The sequence below is a fragment of the Oncorhynchus nerka genome, linkage group LG22 (assembly GCF_034236695.1).
Source record: "Oncorhynchus nerka isolate Pitt River linkage group LG22, Oner_Uvic_2.0, whole genome shotgun sequence".
NCBI classification, from domain to species: domain Eukaryota; kingdom Metazoa; phylum Chordata; class Actinopteri; order Salmoniformes; family Salmonidae; genus Oncorhynchus; species Oncorhynchus nerka.
In genome coordinates this window covers 86,088,205-86,105,611 of record NC_088417.1, presented here as the reverse complement: position 1 = coordinate 86,105,611, position 17,407 = coordinate 86,088,205, and the positions used below count along the sequence as shown (strand labels likewise).

The window sequence follows — 17,407 nt, the reverse complement described above, 5'->3', positions numbered from 1 at the left end:
ATATTCAGGTCCCCAAGAAAGTAGACCTCTGTTTACATCACATACACTATCAAGTATTTCACACATATTATTTTGATACTGACTGTTAGCACTTGGTGGCCTATAGCAACACCCCAAAAGAAAAGGCTTTAGATGTGCCAAGTGAATCTACAACCACAACACTTCAATAACACTCGACATAAGATCTTCTCTAAGCATTACAGGGATAAGGTTCTGAATATATACACACACACGCACGTGCGCAGCAACACCTCCCCATATGCATTTCTCTCTCTTTTATGGATGTAATATCCTTGTATTGCTACTGCTGTATCATCAAATGCAGTAGCAAGTTATTGATTTCATGAACCTTATTTCTAAGGCTACATATATTAATATGGGCTGTTTTCAGCCCTTTCCTGGGTAGCTTACCAAAGATGGACATAATACTGAAAAGAGCAAACCAAGCAAGATAAAAAAATATACATTCAGCAGTCCATTAATCAATTGGTGTGTGTGTGTGTGTATGTGTATGCTGTGGGGAAGAAGCTACAAACCCATAGGCTTGGCTCTCTCATCCCTTCCAGGCTTCTGGGAGGGAGGGTGGACAATGAGCCTGTTATAGCGGATGTAAGTAATGTCCCCACGCGCTCTGGCAGCTTTCATGACTGGGATCAGTTCTTTCCTCTTCTGGCACACAGCTTCAGGATACTCCTCAATCACCCTGTGGTCCATCTTCAATTTCCCCCACTTTGTCCTCAGACTCCGTCCAGGTCTCACGTTGAGATTCTGCAATTCCGTTCACAACCATGTTGTTCCACCTTGATTGTCCCTTGAGATAACAATGATAAATCAGACTTCATGGATTCACACACAGAACTGATGTCCTCTCTCAATGACGCACAGATTGTTGTCCTTTTGCCGTTCTCCTGTTTCAACTCATCGAGCTGACCCTGGGAGAACGGCATACTGTTCTCCAGGTCCTGGACCTCCTGTTTCAACTCATAGAGCTGACCCTGGGAGAACGGCATACTGTTCTCCAGGTCCTGGACCTCCTGTTTCAACTCATAGAGCTGACCCTGGGAGAACCGCATACTGTTCTCCAGGTCCTGGACCTCCTGTTTCAACTCATCGAGCTGACCCTGGGAGAACGGCATACTGTTCTCCAGGTCCTGGACCTCCTGTTTCAACTCATAGAGCTGACCCTGGGAGAACGGCATACTGTTCTCCAGGTCCTGGACCTCCTGTTTCAACTCATCGAGCTGACCCTGGGAGAACGGCATACTGTTCTCCAGGTCCTGGACCTCCTGTTTCAACTCATAGAGCTGACCCTGGGAGAACGGCATACTGTTCTCCAGGTCCTGGACCTCCTGTTTCAACTCATAGAGCTGACCCTGGGAGAACGGCATACTGTTCTCCAGGTCCTGGACCTCTTTGGTCAGGTCGTCCATTATTTTATTAGTTGAATCTACCAGTATTTGGACAAAACACTTGAAGCTATTTTCTTGTTGTTGTAACACCTGCTTGTAGAACTCTTTTGTTCTTTTAAAAGACCCTTCACACACCACTGTCCTCAACGGTACTCCCGCCGGGTTTGGTCTTTGTCATTGTAGCTAGCAACGTATGTTTTGCTGTTACTCCTCACAGTTCCAGACAGGGCAGGTCACAGGGAAGATTGAAAACAACAAACAGCAGGGATCTAGACAGCCACAAACCTGGGACAATCCGCGGTCCCAGCCACAAAGGCTAACTGTGTCGCGGGCTGCGTTAAAGCCCTGCTAGCTTGATATGCAGCTAGGCTAGCCGCAACGCCAAATAGTTCCTCAGACCTGTCCTTGGTCGGCAGGATCACTGGATAGAGACTAGCAGTCCCAGCAACTGATGCCAACTGCGTCGCTGGATCCAAACTAAAAAGTTAGCTAGCTACTAAGATCTTTTCTTAAGGGTTGTCTGGTTGCTTTGGTAAGTAAATAAAAATGAAAATCCCCATATTTGGGGACCCTATTTGATTAGATTTTTTTTCAATTCAGTTTGGTATGAGAACGGTAGTACCTATCTGCAAAAGCAGGGTGTGTGCGGAAAGCTGAGCATCTTGGCTATTGATCTGTGCTTTAAAATCTTTGGTATATAAAATTAATCCTTAGGTTGGTAGGAACTAGAGGTCGACCGATTTATGATTTTTCAACGCCGATACCGATTATTGGAGGACCAAAAAAGACCGATACCGATTATTGGAGGACCAAAAAAGACCGATACCGATTATTGGAGGACCAAAAAAGACCGATACCGATTATTGGAGGACCAAAAAAGACCGATACCGATTATTGGAGGACCAAAAAAGACCGATACCGATTATTGGAGGACCAAAAAAGACCGATACCGATTATTGGAGGACCAAAAAAGACCGATACCGATTAATCAGACTATTTTTTTTATTTTATTTGTAATAATGACAATTGCAACAATACTGAATGAACACTTATTTTAACTCAATAATATAATACATCAATAAAATCAATTTAGCCTCAAATAAATAATGAAACATGTTCAATTTGGTTTAAATAATGCAAAAACAAAGTGTTGGAGAAGAAAGTAAATGTACAATATGTGCCATGTAAGAAAGCTAACGTTTTAAATTCCTTGCTCAGAACATGAGAACATATGAAAGCTGGTGGTTCCTTTTAACATGAGTCTTCAATATTCTCAGGTAAGATGTTTTAGGTTGTAGTTATTATAGGAATTATAGGACTATTTCTCTCTACGATTTGTATTTCATATACCTTGGATGTTCTTATAGGCACTTTAGTATTACCAGTGTAACAGTATAGCTTCCATCCCTCTTCTCGCTCCTACCTGGGCTCGAACCAGGAACACATCGACAACAGCCACTCTCGAAGCAACGTTACCCATGCAGAGCAAGGGGAACAACTATTCCAAGTCTCAGAACGAGTGATGTTTGAAACGCTATTAGTGCGCACCCCGCTAACTAGCTCGCCATTTCACATCGGTTACACCAGCCTCATCTCGGGAGTTGATAGGGTTGAAGTCATAAACAGCGCAATGCTTGAAGTACAACGACGAGCTGCTGGCAAAATGCACGAAAGTGCTGTTTGAATGAATGCTTATGAGCCTGCTGGTGCCTATCATCGCTCAGTCAGACTGCTCTATCAAATCATAGACTTAATTATAACTTAATAACACACAGAAATACGAGCCTTAGGTCATTAATATGGTCGAATCTGGAAACTATCATCTCGAAAACAAAACGTTTATTCTTTCAGTGAAATACGGAACCGTTCCGTATTTTATCTAAGGGTGAAGTCTAAATATTCCTGTTATATTGCACAACCTTCAATGTTATGTCATAATTACGTAAAATTCTGGGACATTAGTTCGCAAAGAGCCAGGCGACCCAAATTGTTGCATATACAGTGGGGAGAACAAATATTTGATACACTGCCGATTTTGCAGGTTTTCCTACTTACAAAGCATGTAGAGGTCTGTAATTTTTATTATAGGTACACTTCAACTGTGAGAGACGGAATCTAAAACAAAAATCCAGAAAATCACATTGTATGATTTTTAAGTGATTAATTTGTATTTTATTGCATGACATAAGTATTTGATACATCAGAAAAGCAGAACTTAATATTTGGTACAGAAACTTTTGTTTGCAAATACAGAGATCATACGTTTCCTGTAGTTCTTGACCAGGTTTGCACACACTGCAGCAGGGATTTTGGCCCAATCCTCCATCCAGATCCTTCAGGTTTTGGGGCTGTCGCTGGGCAATACAGGCTTTCAGCTCCCTTCAAAGATTTTCTGTTGGGTTCAGGTCTGGAGACTGGCTAGGCCACTCCAGGACCTTGAGATGCTTCTTACAGAGCCACTCCTTAGTTGCCCTGGCTGTGTGTTTCAGGTTGTTGTCATGCTGGAAGACCCAGCCACGACCCATCTTCAATGCTCTTACTGAGGGAAGGAGGTTGTTGGCCAAGATCTCGCGATACATGGCCCCATCCAGCCTCCCCTCAATACGGTGCAGTCGTCCTGTCCCCTTTGCAGAAAAGTATCCCCAAAGAATGATGTTTCCACCTCCATGCTTCACGGTTGGGATGGGATGGTATTCTTGGGGTTGTACTCATCCTTCTTCTTCCTCCAAACACGGCGAGTGGAGTTTAGACCAAAAAGCTCTATTTTTGTCTCGTCAGACCACATGTCCTTCTCCCATTCCTCCTCTGGATCATCCAGATGGTCATTGGCAAACTTCAGATGGGCCTGGACATGCGCTGGCTTGAGCAGGGGGACCTTGCGTGCGCCGCAGTATTTTAATCCATGACGGCGTAGTGTGTTACGAATGGTTTTCTTTGAGACTGTGGTCCCAGCTCTCTTCAGGTCATTGACCAGGTCCTGCCGTGTAGTTCTGGGCTGACTCCTCACCTTCCTCATGATCATTGATGCCCCACGAGGTGAGATCTTGTATGGAGCCCCAGACCGAGGGTGATTGACCTTCATCTTGAACTTCTTCTATTTTCTAATAATTGCGCCAACAGTTGTTGCCTTCTCACCAAGCTGCTTGCCTATTGTCCTGTAGCCCATCCCAGCCTTGTGCAGGTCTACAATTTTATCCCTGATGTCCTTACACAGTCTTAGTCTTGGCCATTGTGGAGAGGTTGGAGTCTGTTTGTGTGTGTGGACAGGTGTCTTTTATACAGGTAATGAGTTCAAACAGGTGCAGTTAATACAGGTAATGAGTGGAGAACAGGAGGGCTTCTTAAAGAAAAACTAACAGGTCTGTGAGAGACAGAATTCTTACTGGTTGGTAGGTGATCAAATAATTATGTCATGCAATAAAATGCAAATTAATTATTCAAAAATCATACAATGTGATTTTCTGAATTTTTGTTTTAAATTCCATCTATCCCAGTTGAAGTGTACCTATGATAAAAATGACAGACCTCTACATGCTTTGTAAGTAGGAAAACCTGCAAAATCGGCAGTGTATCAAATACTTGTTCTCCCCACTGTACCCTGACTCTGTGTGCAATGAACGCAAGAGAAGTGACACAATTTCATCTGGTTAATATTGCCTGCTAACCTGGATTTCTTTTAGCTAAATATGCAGGTTTAAAAATATATACTTCTGTGTATTGATGTTTATGGTTAGGTACACGTTGGAGCAACGACAGTCCTTTTTTGCAAATGCGCACCGCATCGATTATATGCAACGCAGGACACGCTAGATAAACTAGTAATATCGTCAACCATGTGTAGTTATAACTAGTGATTATGATTGATTGATTGTTTTTTATAAGATAAGTTTAATGCTAGCTAGCAGCTTACCTTGGCTTCTTACTGCATTTGCGTAGCAGGCAGGCTCTTCATGAGGCAGGTGGTTAGAGCGTTGGACTAGTTTTTTAAATTTATTTTTATTTAACCAGGTAGGCAAAGATAAAGCATAGCAGTGTGAACAGACAGCAACACAGAGTTACACATGGAGTAAACAATAAACAAGTCAATAACACAGTAGAAAAAAATAAAATAAAAGAGTCTATATACATTGTGTGCAAAAGGCATGAGGAGGTAGGCGAATAATTACAATTTAGCAGATTAACACTGTAGTGATAAATGATCAGATGGTCATGTACAGGTAGAGATACTGGTGTGCAAAAGAGCAGAAAAGTAAATAAATAAAAACAGTATGGGGATGAGGTAGGTAAATTGGGTGGGCTATTTACCGATGGACTATGTACAGCTGCAGCGATCGGTTAGCTGCTCAGATAGCAGATGTTTAAAGTTGGTGAGGGAGATAAAGTCTCCAACTTCAGCGATTTTTGCAATTCGTTAACCGTAAGGTTGCAAGATTGAATTCCCGAGCTGACAAGATAAAAATATGTCGTTCTGCCCCTGAACAAGGCAGTTAACCCACTGTTCCTAGGCCATCATTGAAAATAAGAATGTGTTCTTAACTGACTTGCCTAGTTAAATAAAGGTGAAAAAAGAATTTGGCAAAATTGGCATCCAAAAATACAGATTTCCGATTGTTATGAAAACTTGAAATCGGCCCTAATTAATCTAGACTATTTCGTATTATCTGATGATGTATCACTTAATGGCAACATTGAATGTCCACCAAGAGACCTTATCTTTGCACATGAAAAATCTGCTGAAAACACTTGGATATCCCCTGTATGTCCCCCAACACCACCACAATGTTAGAGAGAGGTTGGTGTTCCCCTGTATGTCCCCCAACACCACCACAATGTTAGAGAGAGGTTGGTGTTCCCCTGTATGTCCCCCAACACCACCACAATGTTAGAGAGAGGTTGGTGTTCCCCTGTATGTCCCCCAACACCACCACAATGTTTGAGAGAGGTTGGTGTTCCCCTGTATGTCCCCCAACACCACCACAATGTTTGAGAGAGGTTGGTGTTCCCCTGTATGTCCCCCAACACCACCACAATGTTTGAGAGAGGTTGGTGTTCCCCTGTATGTCCCCCAACACCACCACAATGTTTGACAGAGGTTGGTGTTCCCCTGTATGTCCCCCAACACCACCACAATGTTTGACAGAGGTTGGTGTTCCCCTGTGTCCCCCAACACCACCACAATGTTTGAGAGAGGTTGGTGTTCCCCTGTATGTCCCCCAACACCACCACAATGTTTGACAGAGGTTGGATATCCCCTGTATGTCCCCCAACACCACCACAATGTTTGACAGAGGTTGGATATCCCCTGTATGTCCCCCAACACCACCACAATGTTTGACAGAGGTTGGATATCCCCTGTATGTCCCCCAACACCACCACACATTTTGACAGAGGTTGGTGTTCCCCTGTGTCCCCCAACACCACCACAATGTTTGAGAGAGGTTGGTGTTGTTGAAACGTTAGTTTTTATAGTGAACAATAACTTTTAGGCATATCCAGTGTAATTACCACATTCAGACACATTAGAGAGTTTGAAAGGACACTTGAATGTACACTGGATACCCCATAACACCACCACAATGTTTGAGTGTGTTTGATATGTAGAAATTGTGTTTTTATAATGAACAAATAGCATTTAGGGATTGCAGATATTAACATTTAACATTTAAGTCATTTAGCAGACGCTCTTATCCAGAGCGACTTACAAATTGGTGCTTTCACCTTATGACATCCAGTGGAACAGCCACTTTACAATAGTGCATCTAGGTCTTTTAAGGGGGGAGGGGGAGAAGGATTACTTTATCCTATCCTAGGTATTCCTTAAAGAGGTGGGGGTTCAGGTGTCTCCGGAAGGTGGTGATTGACTCCGCTGTCCTGGCGTCGTGAGGGAGTTTGTTCCACCATTGGGGGGCCATAGCAGCGAACAGTTTTGACTGGGCTGAGCGGGAACTGTACTTCCTCAGTGGTAGGGAGGCGAGCAGGCCAGAGGTGGATGAACGCAGTGCCCTTGTTTGGGTGTAGGGCCTGATCAGAGCCTGGAGGTACTGAGGTGCCGTTCCCCTCACAGCTCCGTAGGCAAGCACCATGGTCTTGTAGCGGATGCGAGCTTCAACTGGAAGCCAGTGGAGAGAGCGGAGGAGCGGGGTGACGTGAGAGAACTTGGGAAGGTTGAACACCAGACGGGCTGCGGCGTTCTGGATGAGTTGTAGGGGTTTAATGGCACAGGCAGGGAGCCCAGCCAACAGTCAACAGTTACAGCGAGTTGCAGTAATCCAGACGGGAGATGACAAGTGCCTGGATTAGGACCTGCGCCGCTTCCTGTGTGAGGCAGGGTCGTACTCTGCGGATGTTGTAGAGTATGAACCTACAGGAACGGGCCACCGCCTTGATGTTATTTGAGAACGACAGGGTGTTGTCCAGGATCACGCCAAGGTTCTTAGCGCTCTGGGACGAGGACACAATGGAGTTGTCAACCGTGATGGCGAGATCATGGAACGGGCAGTCCTTCCCCGGGAGGAAGAGCAGCTCCGTCTTGCCGAGGTTCAGCTTGAGGTGATGATCCGTCATCCACACTGATATGTCTGCCAGACATGCAGAGATGCGATTCGCCACCTAGTCGTCAGAAGGGGGAAATGTACAGTTGAAGTCTGAAGTTTACATACACCTTAGCCAAATACATTTAAACTCAGTTTTTCACAATCCCTGAATCCTAGTAAAAATTCCCTCTTAGGTCAGTTAAGATCACCACTTTATTTTAAGAATGTGAAATGTCAGAATAATAGTGATTTTATTTCAGCTTTTATTTCTTTCATCACAATCCCTGTGGGTCAGAAGTTTACATACACTCAATTAGTATTTGGTACATTGTTTAACTTGGGTCAAACGTTTCGGGTAGCCTTACATAAGCTTCCAACAATAAGTTGGGTGAATTTTGGCCCATTCCTCCTGACAGAGCTGGTGTAACTGAGTCAGGTTTGTAGACCTCCTTTCTCGCACATGCTTTTTCAGTCCTGCTCACATATTTTCTATGGGATTGAGGTCAGGGCTTTGTGATGGCCACTCCAATACCTTGACTTTGATGTCCTTAAGCCATGTTGCCACAAATTTGGAAGTATGCTTGGGGTCATTGTCCATTTGGAAGACCCATTTGCTACCAAGCTTTGATGTCTTGAGATGTTGCTTCAATATATCCACATAATTTTCCTGCCTCATGATGCCATCTATTTTGTGAAGTTCACCAGTAGCTCCTGCAGCAAAAAAAAAAACACAACATGATGCTGCCACCCTGTGCTTCACAGTTGGGATGGTGTTCTTCGGCTTGCAAGCCTCCCCCTTTTCCCCCAAACATAATTATGGTCATTATGGCCAAACAGTTCTATTTTTGTTTCATCAGACCAGAGGACATTTCTCCAAAAAATATGATCTTTGTCCCCATGTGCAGTTGCAAACCGTCAATATAGGACTCGTTTTACTGTGGATATAGATACTTTTGTACCCGTTTCCTCCAGCATCTTCACAAGGTCCTTTGCTGTTGTTCTGAGATTGATTTCCACTTTTCGCACCAAAGTACATTCATCTCTAGGAGACAGAAGGTGTCTCCTTCCTGAACGGCTGCATGGTCCCATGGTGTTTATACTTGCGTACTATTGTTTGTACAGATGAACGTGGTACCTTCAGGTGTTTTGAAATTGCTCCCAGGGATGAACCAGACTTGTGGAGGTCTACAATTTTCTTTCTGGGGTGTTGGCTGATTTTGATTTGATTTTCCTATGACGTCAAGCAAAGAGGCACTGAGTTTAAAGGTAGGCTTTGATATACATCCACAGGCACACTTCTAATTGACTCAAATTATGTCAATTAGCTTATCAGAAGCTTCTAAAGCCATGACGTCATTTTCTGGAATTTTCCAAGCTGTTTAAAGGCACAGTCAACTTAGTGCATGTAAACTTCTGACCCACTGGAATTGTGATTCGGTGAATTATAAGTGAAATGTCCTAACCGACTTGCCAAAACTATAGTTTATTAACAAGAAATTTGTGGAGTGGTCGAAAAACAAGTTTTAATGACTCCAACCTAAGTGTATGTAAACTTCCGACTTCAACTGTAATAGCACTGGATATATCTAATTTACAGACATTATGCCACTTTGGAGAGGTTTAGGGACACTTGGAAACATCCCGAGACCACACTTGACACCATTTACTAAAACATCTGCCCATTTCTAAACTCAGCAAAAAAAAGAGATGTCCATTTTTCAGGACCCTGTCTTTGAAAGAGAATTTGTAAAAATACAAATAACTTCACAGATCTTCATTGTAAAGGGTTTGAACACTGTTTCCCATGCTTGTTCATTGAACCATAAACAATTTATGAACATGCACCTGTGGAACGGTCGTTAAGACACTAACAGCTTACAGACGGTAGGCAATTAAGGTCATAGTTATGAAAACTTAGGACACTAAAGAGGCCTTTCTACTGACTCTGAAAAACACCAAAGAAAGATGCCCAGAGTCCCTGCTTATCTGTGTGAACTTGCCTTGGTCATGCTGCACGGAGGCATGAGGACTGCAGATGTAGCAAGGGCAATGAATTGCAATATCCGCACTGTGAGACGCCTAAGACAGCGCTACAAGGAGACAGGACGGACAGCTGATTGTCCTCGCAGTGGCAGACCACGTATAATAACAACTGCACAGGATCAGGACATCCGAACATCACACCTGCGGGACAGGTACAGGAAGGCAACAACAACTGCCCCATTTACACCAGGAATACACAATCCCTCCATCAGTGCTCAGACTGTCCGCAATAGGCTGAGAGAGGCGGGACTGAGGGCTTGTAGGGCTGTTGTAAGGCAGGTCCTCACCAGACATCACCGGCAACAACGTCGCCTATGGGCACAAACCCACCGTCGCAGGACCAGACAGGACTGGCAACAAGTGCTCTTCACTGATGAGTCGCGGTTTTGTCTCACCAGGGGTGATGGTCGGATTCGTGCTTATCGTCGATGGAATGAGCGTTACACCGAGGCCTGTACTCTGGATCGATTTGGAGGTGGAGGGTCCGTCATGGTCTGAGGCGGTGTGTCACAGCATCGTCGTACTGAGCTTGTTGTCATTGCAGGCAATCTCAACACTGTGCGTTACAGGGAAGACATCCTCCTCCCTCGTGGTACCCTTCTTGCAGGCTCATCCTGACATGACTCTTCAGCATGACAATGACACCAGCCATACTGCTCGTTGTGTGCGTGATTTCTTGCAAGACAGGAATGTCAGTGTTCTGCCATGGCCAGCGAAGAGCCCGGATCTCAATCCCATTGAGCACGTCTGGGACCTGTTGGATCGGAGGGTGAGGGCTAGGGACATTCCCCCCAGAAATGTCTGGGAACTTGCAGTTGCCTTGGTGGAAGAGTGGAGTAACATCTCACAGCAAGAACTGGCAAATCTGGTGCAGTCCACGAGGAGGAGATGCACTGCAGTATTTAATGCAGCTGTTGGCCACACCAGATACTGTTTTGACTCCCCCTTTGTTCAGGGACACATTATTCCATTTCTGTTAGTCACATGTGTGTGGAACTTGTTCAGTTTGTCTCAGTTGTTGAATCTTGTTATGTTCTTACAAATATTTACATATGGCAAGTTTGCTGAAAATATACACAGTCGACAGTGAGAGGACGTTTTTTTTTTTTGCTGAGGTTAGTTAGGTGTATCAATCCCATTTTTATTTTCTGATGTTGTTCACATGTTGTGGAAACCATCTGATGTGTTTCCAGCTCTGGGCTTCAATAATTCACTTTTAACTTGTCAGTCAAAGATTTCTTTCAAAATAAAAAAAACAAAGTTGTTTTGTGTGTGCTTGATCTTGTGTTTTCTGAACTATGCAACCCCTATCTATCTTCTGATCATTTTCTCATCATCTCCCATATCATCTTTCCAAATATACCACGTTTTGGCATGTCAGAATCTTGCAATTACACATGAATAGCATTTACTTTTGGGTATGTCTATTTAGGCAGCAATCTCAATTTTGCTATTACATCTAAGAGGTTAAGGGTTACGTCTGGTAGCCGCTCAGCGCTTGGCAGTATTATGTTCTGTAGTGGTAGTTAAGGGTTGTCTCGTTGCTTTGGTAAGTAAGTAAGGGTTAAGTCTGATTGTCGTGCAGCGCTAAGCAGTATTATGCAAGCTACAGAGCAGAAGAGGGGAAGTGCATTACAGAATGCTGAGCTCAGGGCTCTGGCACGTCGCCAAATATCTCTTCACACACTCAGCTGAGGGCTTTCCAAGCTTCCCACCAGCCCAGCGGTCTCCTCCCCTGTTTTGGAATTCTCTCTGCCTCTCCCTTCTCTTTCTCCCTCCTCCCCCTCTCTCTCTTTCCATTCCTCTTCTCTGACGTCAGTAGTTCAGCTGTGGGCCATGCATGACCCGGGTTGGGCCATATAAAACAGGAGAGTGCCCTCAGTGTTAGTGTGTGTGCGAACTAGTACAAGCAACTGCCAACCGGGGGATGTACTTACGCAAGCCGTGTGTGTGTAAAAGGTGATCCCCTGTGTCGTTGTGTCAGCTGACTGCTAAGGAAGGAAATGGAGGGGGTTCTCCCTCTTTCTCTCTCCTCTCGTCTACCTCTGTCTCTTTGCTCGCTGCTCTCTTTGTCACTCACCTTCTCTCTCCCCCGTCTTCTGTTAGTCATGTCTGAGTTTCCTGTATTCTGATTGAGCAAAAGCCTGTTGCGAAACGTGTGTGTGTGTGTGTGTGTGTGTATATGCTGTCTCCCAAACCTCCCCTGTGACAGTTATTGAATTCTTATAAAATCAATCTAAGACCAAAGGACTATTTGTCCCCTGCTTATTAATTAGCACTGATTTTAGGATCAGCTTAGCCAGATCCAGGCCTTACGTCAACCCTTAAAAGATTTAGGGCAAAGTTGACCTTGACCCACACTCTAGGACATCTGAGGCTTTCAGACTAAGCTATGGATGTTCGGTCTTATCATTTTGTATGTGCAGTGTATGTGGACACCGCTGCTTTAAATGAGTGGATTTGGCTATTTCATCCACACCGTTTCTGACAGGTGTATAAAATCGAGTACACAGCCATTAATCTCCACAGACAAACATTGGCAGCCTTACTGAAGAGCTCAGTGACTATCAACGTGGCACCGTCATAGGATGCCACCTTTCCAACAAGGGGACACATTATTAAGTCAGTTCGTCAAGTTTCTGCCCTGCTAGAGCTGCCCCGATCCACTGTAAGTGCTGTTATTGTGAAGTGGAATTGTCTAGGAGCAATAACAGCTCAGCCGCGAAGTGGTAGGCCACACAAGCTCACAGAACTGGACAGCTGAAGCGTGTAGGGCGTAAAAAAACAACTCACTACCGAGTTCCAAACGGTCTCTGAAAGCAAGATCAGCACAAGAACAGTTCGTTGGGAGCTTCATGAAATGGGTTTCCGTGGCCAAGCAGCTGCACACAAGCCTAAGATCACCAAATGCAATACCAAGTGTTGACTGGAGTGGCGTGAAGCTCGCCGCCATTGGACTCTGGAGTGGTGGAAACGTGTTCTCTGGAGTGATGAATCACGCTTCACCACCTGGCAGTCTGAAGGACGAATCTGGGATTGGCGGATGCCAGGAGAACGCTACCCGCACGAATGCATATTGCCAACTGTAAAGTTTGGTGGGGGATTTCATGGTGCTATTTGGTGCTATTTTTCATGGTTCAGGCTAGGCCCCTTAGTGCCAGTGAAGGGGAATCTCAACTCTACATCAAACAATGACATTCTAGACAATTCTGTGCTTCCAACTTTCTGGCCCAACTTTGGGGAAGGCCCTTTCCTGTTTCAACAAAGCAATGCCCCCGTGCACAAAGCGAGGTCCATACTGGAATGGTTTGTCGCGATCGGTGTGGAAGAACTTGACTGGCCCACACAGACCCCTGACCTCAACCCCATCAAACACCTTTGGGATTAATTGGAACGCTGACTGCGAGCCAGGCCTAATCGCCCAACATCAGTGCCCGACCTCACTAATGCTCTTGTGGCTGAACGGAAGCAAGTCCCTGCAGCAATGTTCCGACATCTAGTGGAAAGCCTTCCCAGAAGAGTGGAGGCTGTTATAGCAGCAAAGGGGGGACCAACTCCATATTAATGCCCATAATAATGTTTGACGAGCAGGTGTCCACATACTTTTGGTCATGTTGTGTAGATACACCATTTCAGCCCATCAATATCAGGCTCACAGAGGATTCTTAGTAGACAGTCAGGAAAAGTAGCAATGTGATACATTAGCATATCATAGTGGGGAGAGCCTGATCCAGAGCTTCCAGTACTGGGTAGCAGAACCTCTCCTCCTGGTGTCTGTGTGTGTACTTTGAGAAAGCCCCAAATAAAATGGATACCTTTTGTTTGGACTTCCCCTTTCTCCTCAAGCCAAAAGACTGCTAAATAGTTAGCCGGGTAGCTATTTCGGTGACTGAGTGGTGCAGTGCCAGAGGTGTCACTACAGACCCGGGCTTGATCCCGGGCTGTATCCCCAATGAGTGACCTCTTAGCCAGAGAATGTCAGGTTTATAGAAAATAGGTGTGGGTGGGGGGGATTATGAGTGCGTGAGTGACGGCTGAGCTCTATTGCATTAGGAGGGCATCACTCGTCACACGAGGGACTCTAGAGATCATCAGTTTGACCTTTTCCCCAGAGAGAGAGAGAGACTAGAGCGATGTTCCCCTCTCTTCGCTTCAGGGACTGCTCTTTCTCTTCCCCCTCCTTACCATTATAATCTGACTAGTAGCTAGCTGGTACAGTGGGTCTTCTGCACGTATAGGATGCTAAGCCACACACCCACAGGTTAATGACAACAACATGAATGCCATTGGGGTGTTCAAATATTCCGAACATGACTTTGTTACGCACTTCTGTGTAAAACTATTAGGCTACATGAATACAATTTGATTGACTACTTGATTGATTGACTGACTGATCGTCTAATGGTTCTCCTTTTCTTTCTCAGGGTTCCACCTCAGCGGAACGGTAACAGAACCGGCCACGCCGTCGGAATCCGAGCTCGTCTGCAGCGTGAGTGTCAGCTTCGACCGCTGCAAGATCACCGCGGTCACGTGCAGCTGTGGCAATAAGGACATCTTCTACTGCGCGCACGTGGTAGCGCTGGCCCTGTACCGCGTACGGAAGCCCGAGCAGGTCAAGCTGCACCTGCCCATCTCAGAGACACTGTTCCAGATGAACAGAGACCAGCTGCAGAAATTTGTCCAGTACCTGATAACAGTACACCACACGGAGGTGCTGCCCACTGCTCAGAAACTAGCTGATGAGATTCTGTCAACAAACTCTGAGATCAACCAGGTCCATGGTGAGTGGGGTTGTGTGTGTGTGTATGTGTGTGTTTCTGGAATAGATTTCCCCCTGGCTGATATGATTGGCTGGCTCCAGTGAATCCCTACCGGATATGATTGCAAACTTGACTTTCATTGAAATGAAGCTGCAGCAATGTGGTGCTTTCAGAGCAGGGCAGGGAAGAGAAAAAGAAAGATGTAAATGTAACAGAAAAATTACCTAAGTTAACACATTCCTTTAGGAAAAAGACAGGTGCTGCCGATTAACACTGCAATCGTCAAGGCAGAGATCATGTGGACACCTGCTCGTTGAACATCTCATTCCCAAATCATGGGCATTAATATGGATTTGGTCCCTCCCGTTTCTGCTATAACAGCTTGCACTCTTCTGGGAAGGCTTTCCACTAGATGTTAGAACATTGCTGCAGGGACTTGCTTCCATTCAGCCACAAGCATTAGTGAGGTCGGGCACTGATGTTGGGTGATTAGGCCTGGCTCACAGTCCGAGATCCAAATCATCCCAAAGGTGTTTGATGGGGTTGTGCAGGCCAATCAAGTTCAGGAACGGGCCTTCCCCAAACTGTTGCCACAAAGTTGGAAGCACAGAATTGTCTAGAATGCCAGACCAGTATTCCTCCTCCACTAAACTTTACAGTTGGCAATATGCATTCGGGCAGATAGCGTTCTCCTGGCATCTGCCAAACCCAGATTTGTCCGTCGGACTGCCAGATGATTAAGCATGATTCTTCACTCCAGAGAACGTGTTTCCACTGCTCCAGAATCCAATGGCTGCGAGCTTTACACCACTCAAGCTGACTCTTTGTATTGCGCATGGTGATCGTAGGCTTGTGTGGCTGCTCGGCCATGGAAACTCATTCCATGAAGCTCCTGACAAACAGTTCTTGCGCTGACATTGTTTCCAGAGGCAGTTTGGTAGTGGGTGTAGCAGCCAAGGACAGACGATTTTGACGCGCTACCCCCTTGAGCACTCTGTGATCCCGTTCTGTGAGCTTACTTCTACACCACTAACATCACACATTGATAGTCCTGTGTAGCTCAGTTCCTAGAGCATGGCGCTTGCAACACCAGAGTTGTGGGTTCGATTTCCACGGGGGAATTCCCCAAAGTATGAAAATGTATGTACTCACTACTTTAAGGTGCTTGTCTGCTAAATGACTAAAATGTTAATGTAAATATATAGTTTATGTGTAGGCCATATTTCTGATGCTGTCTGGACTCTTTTTGGCAAGACAGCATCAGCATCAGATACATGACCTACATATAGTAAGACAGAGGGGCACTGTTTCGCTAGCTTGGATGCTTTCTCTGGTGAGATGGTTTCAGCCACACACACACACACACACACCGACATCACTTGGAAGAACTAGGTGCTGAAGAGAATACACATGCGCACATATGAGTGTTTTTGTGAATCTGGTTAAAGTTGGCGGCTGCACATTGCACTGTTCTGGATGCTGGAATTGTTTTGGATGAACGTGCGAATGTAACCTACTTTTTGAAGTGAATTGTTTGACAATCTGATAAAAACATGACTGGTTGTGTTCATGGCACATTAAAAGAGGGGGGTGGGGCTCAGACTGGCCTCTGCCTGGGGCCTTCAAATCACCTCCCTGTCCATATGAGCAACACTAATGTAGGATGTGGAGAAGTGTGTGTGTGTGTGTGTGTGTGTGTGTGTGTGTGTGTGTGTGTGTGTGTGTGTGTGTGTGTGTGTGTGTGTGTGTGTGTGTGTGTGTGTGTGTGTGTGTGTGTGTGTGTGTGTGTGTGTGTGTGTGTGTGTGATGATACTTTACTTAAGCTGGTGTCATATGAGGCCTATTTTCATCTGGCTTGGTTTTTGTTTGTGTCTGAGAGAGCCCAATGCTTTTGCTGAGACATGGAAAATCATTCAATCTAAATAATGAGCTGTGTGTGTGAGACTAACCTCTCTTTGTGTCCATGTGTGTAGGGGCCCCAGATCCCACGGCAGGGGCCAGTGTAGATGATGAGAACTGTTGGCACCTGGATGAGGAGCAGGTCCAGGAGCAGGTGAAACTCTTTCTCTCACAGGGAGGATACCACGGCTCTGGGAAACAACTCAACCTGCTGTTCAGCAAGGTAACATATACAAAACACACACACACACACACACACACACAGCCCTTGTCTCTTTGCTGACCTCTCTCCCTCCCGCTCTCTCCCCCTCTCCCTCCCTCTCTCCTCTAGGTGAGAGAGATGTTGAAGATGCGTGACTCCAACGGTGCCAGGATGTTAACGCTGATCACAGAACAGTTTATGGGTGACCCTCGTCTGGCACTGTGGAGACAACAGGGAACCACCATGACCGACAAATACAGACAGCTGTGGGATGAGCTAGGTAAGAGGCAAGGCGCACACACACACACACACAAAAGGACCGACATCACTTGGAAGAACTAGGTGCTGAAGAGAATACACATGCACACATATGAGTGTTGTTGTGAGCCTGGTTAATGTTTGATTTTGTGTGTTAGTCAGTGGTGTTAGACCTACAGTGCCTTCAGAATGTATTCATACACCTTCACTTACTCCACATTTAGTTGTGTTACAGCCTGAATTCAAGTGATTTTAAAAATAAATACAAAAATTGCACTCATCTACACACACTACCTAATGACA

The 17,407-nt window shown here is 45.3% G+C and overlaps 1 protein-coding gene across 1 annotated transcript in view; it reads left to right on the top strand.

Moving 5' to 3' along the window:
- LOC115117191 (zinc finger SWIM domain-containing protein 6) overlaps positions 1-17,407 on the top strand; it is a 93,691-nt gene that overhangs the window by 37,250 nt on the left and 39,034 nt on the right. Inside the window, exons 2-4 of the mRNA XM_065007522.1 lie at positions 14,410-14,766; positions 16,719-16,867; positions 16,976-17,126. Coding sequence (XP_064863594.1) covers positions 14,410-14,766; positions 16,719-16,867; positions 16,976-17,126 — 657 coding nt within the window. The remainder of the gene's footprint in view (positions 1-14,409; positions 14,767-16,718; positions 16,868-16,975; positions 17,127-17,407) is intronic.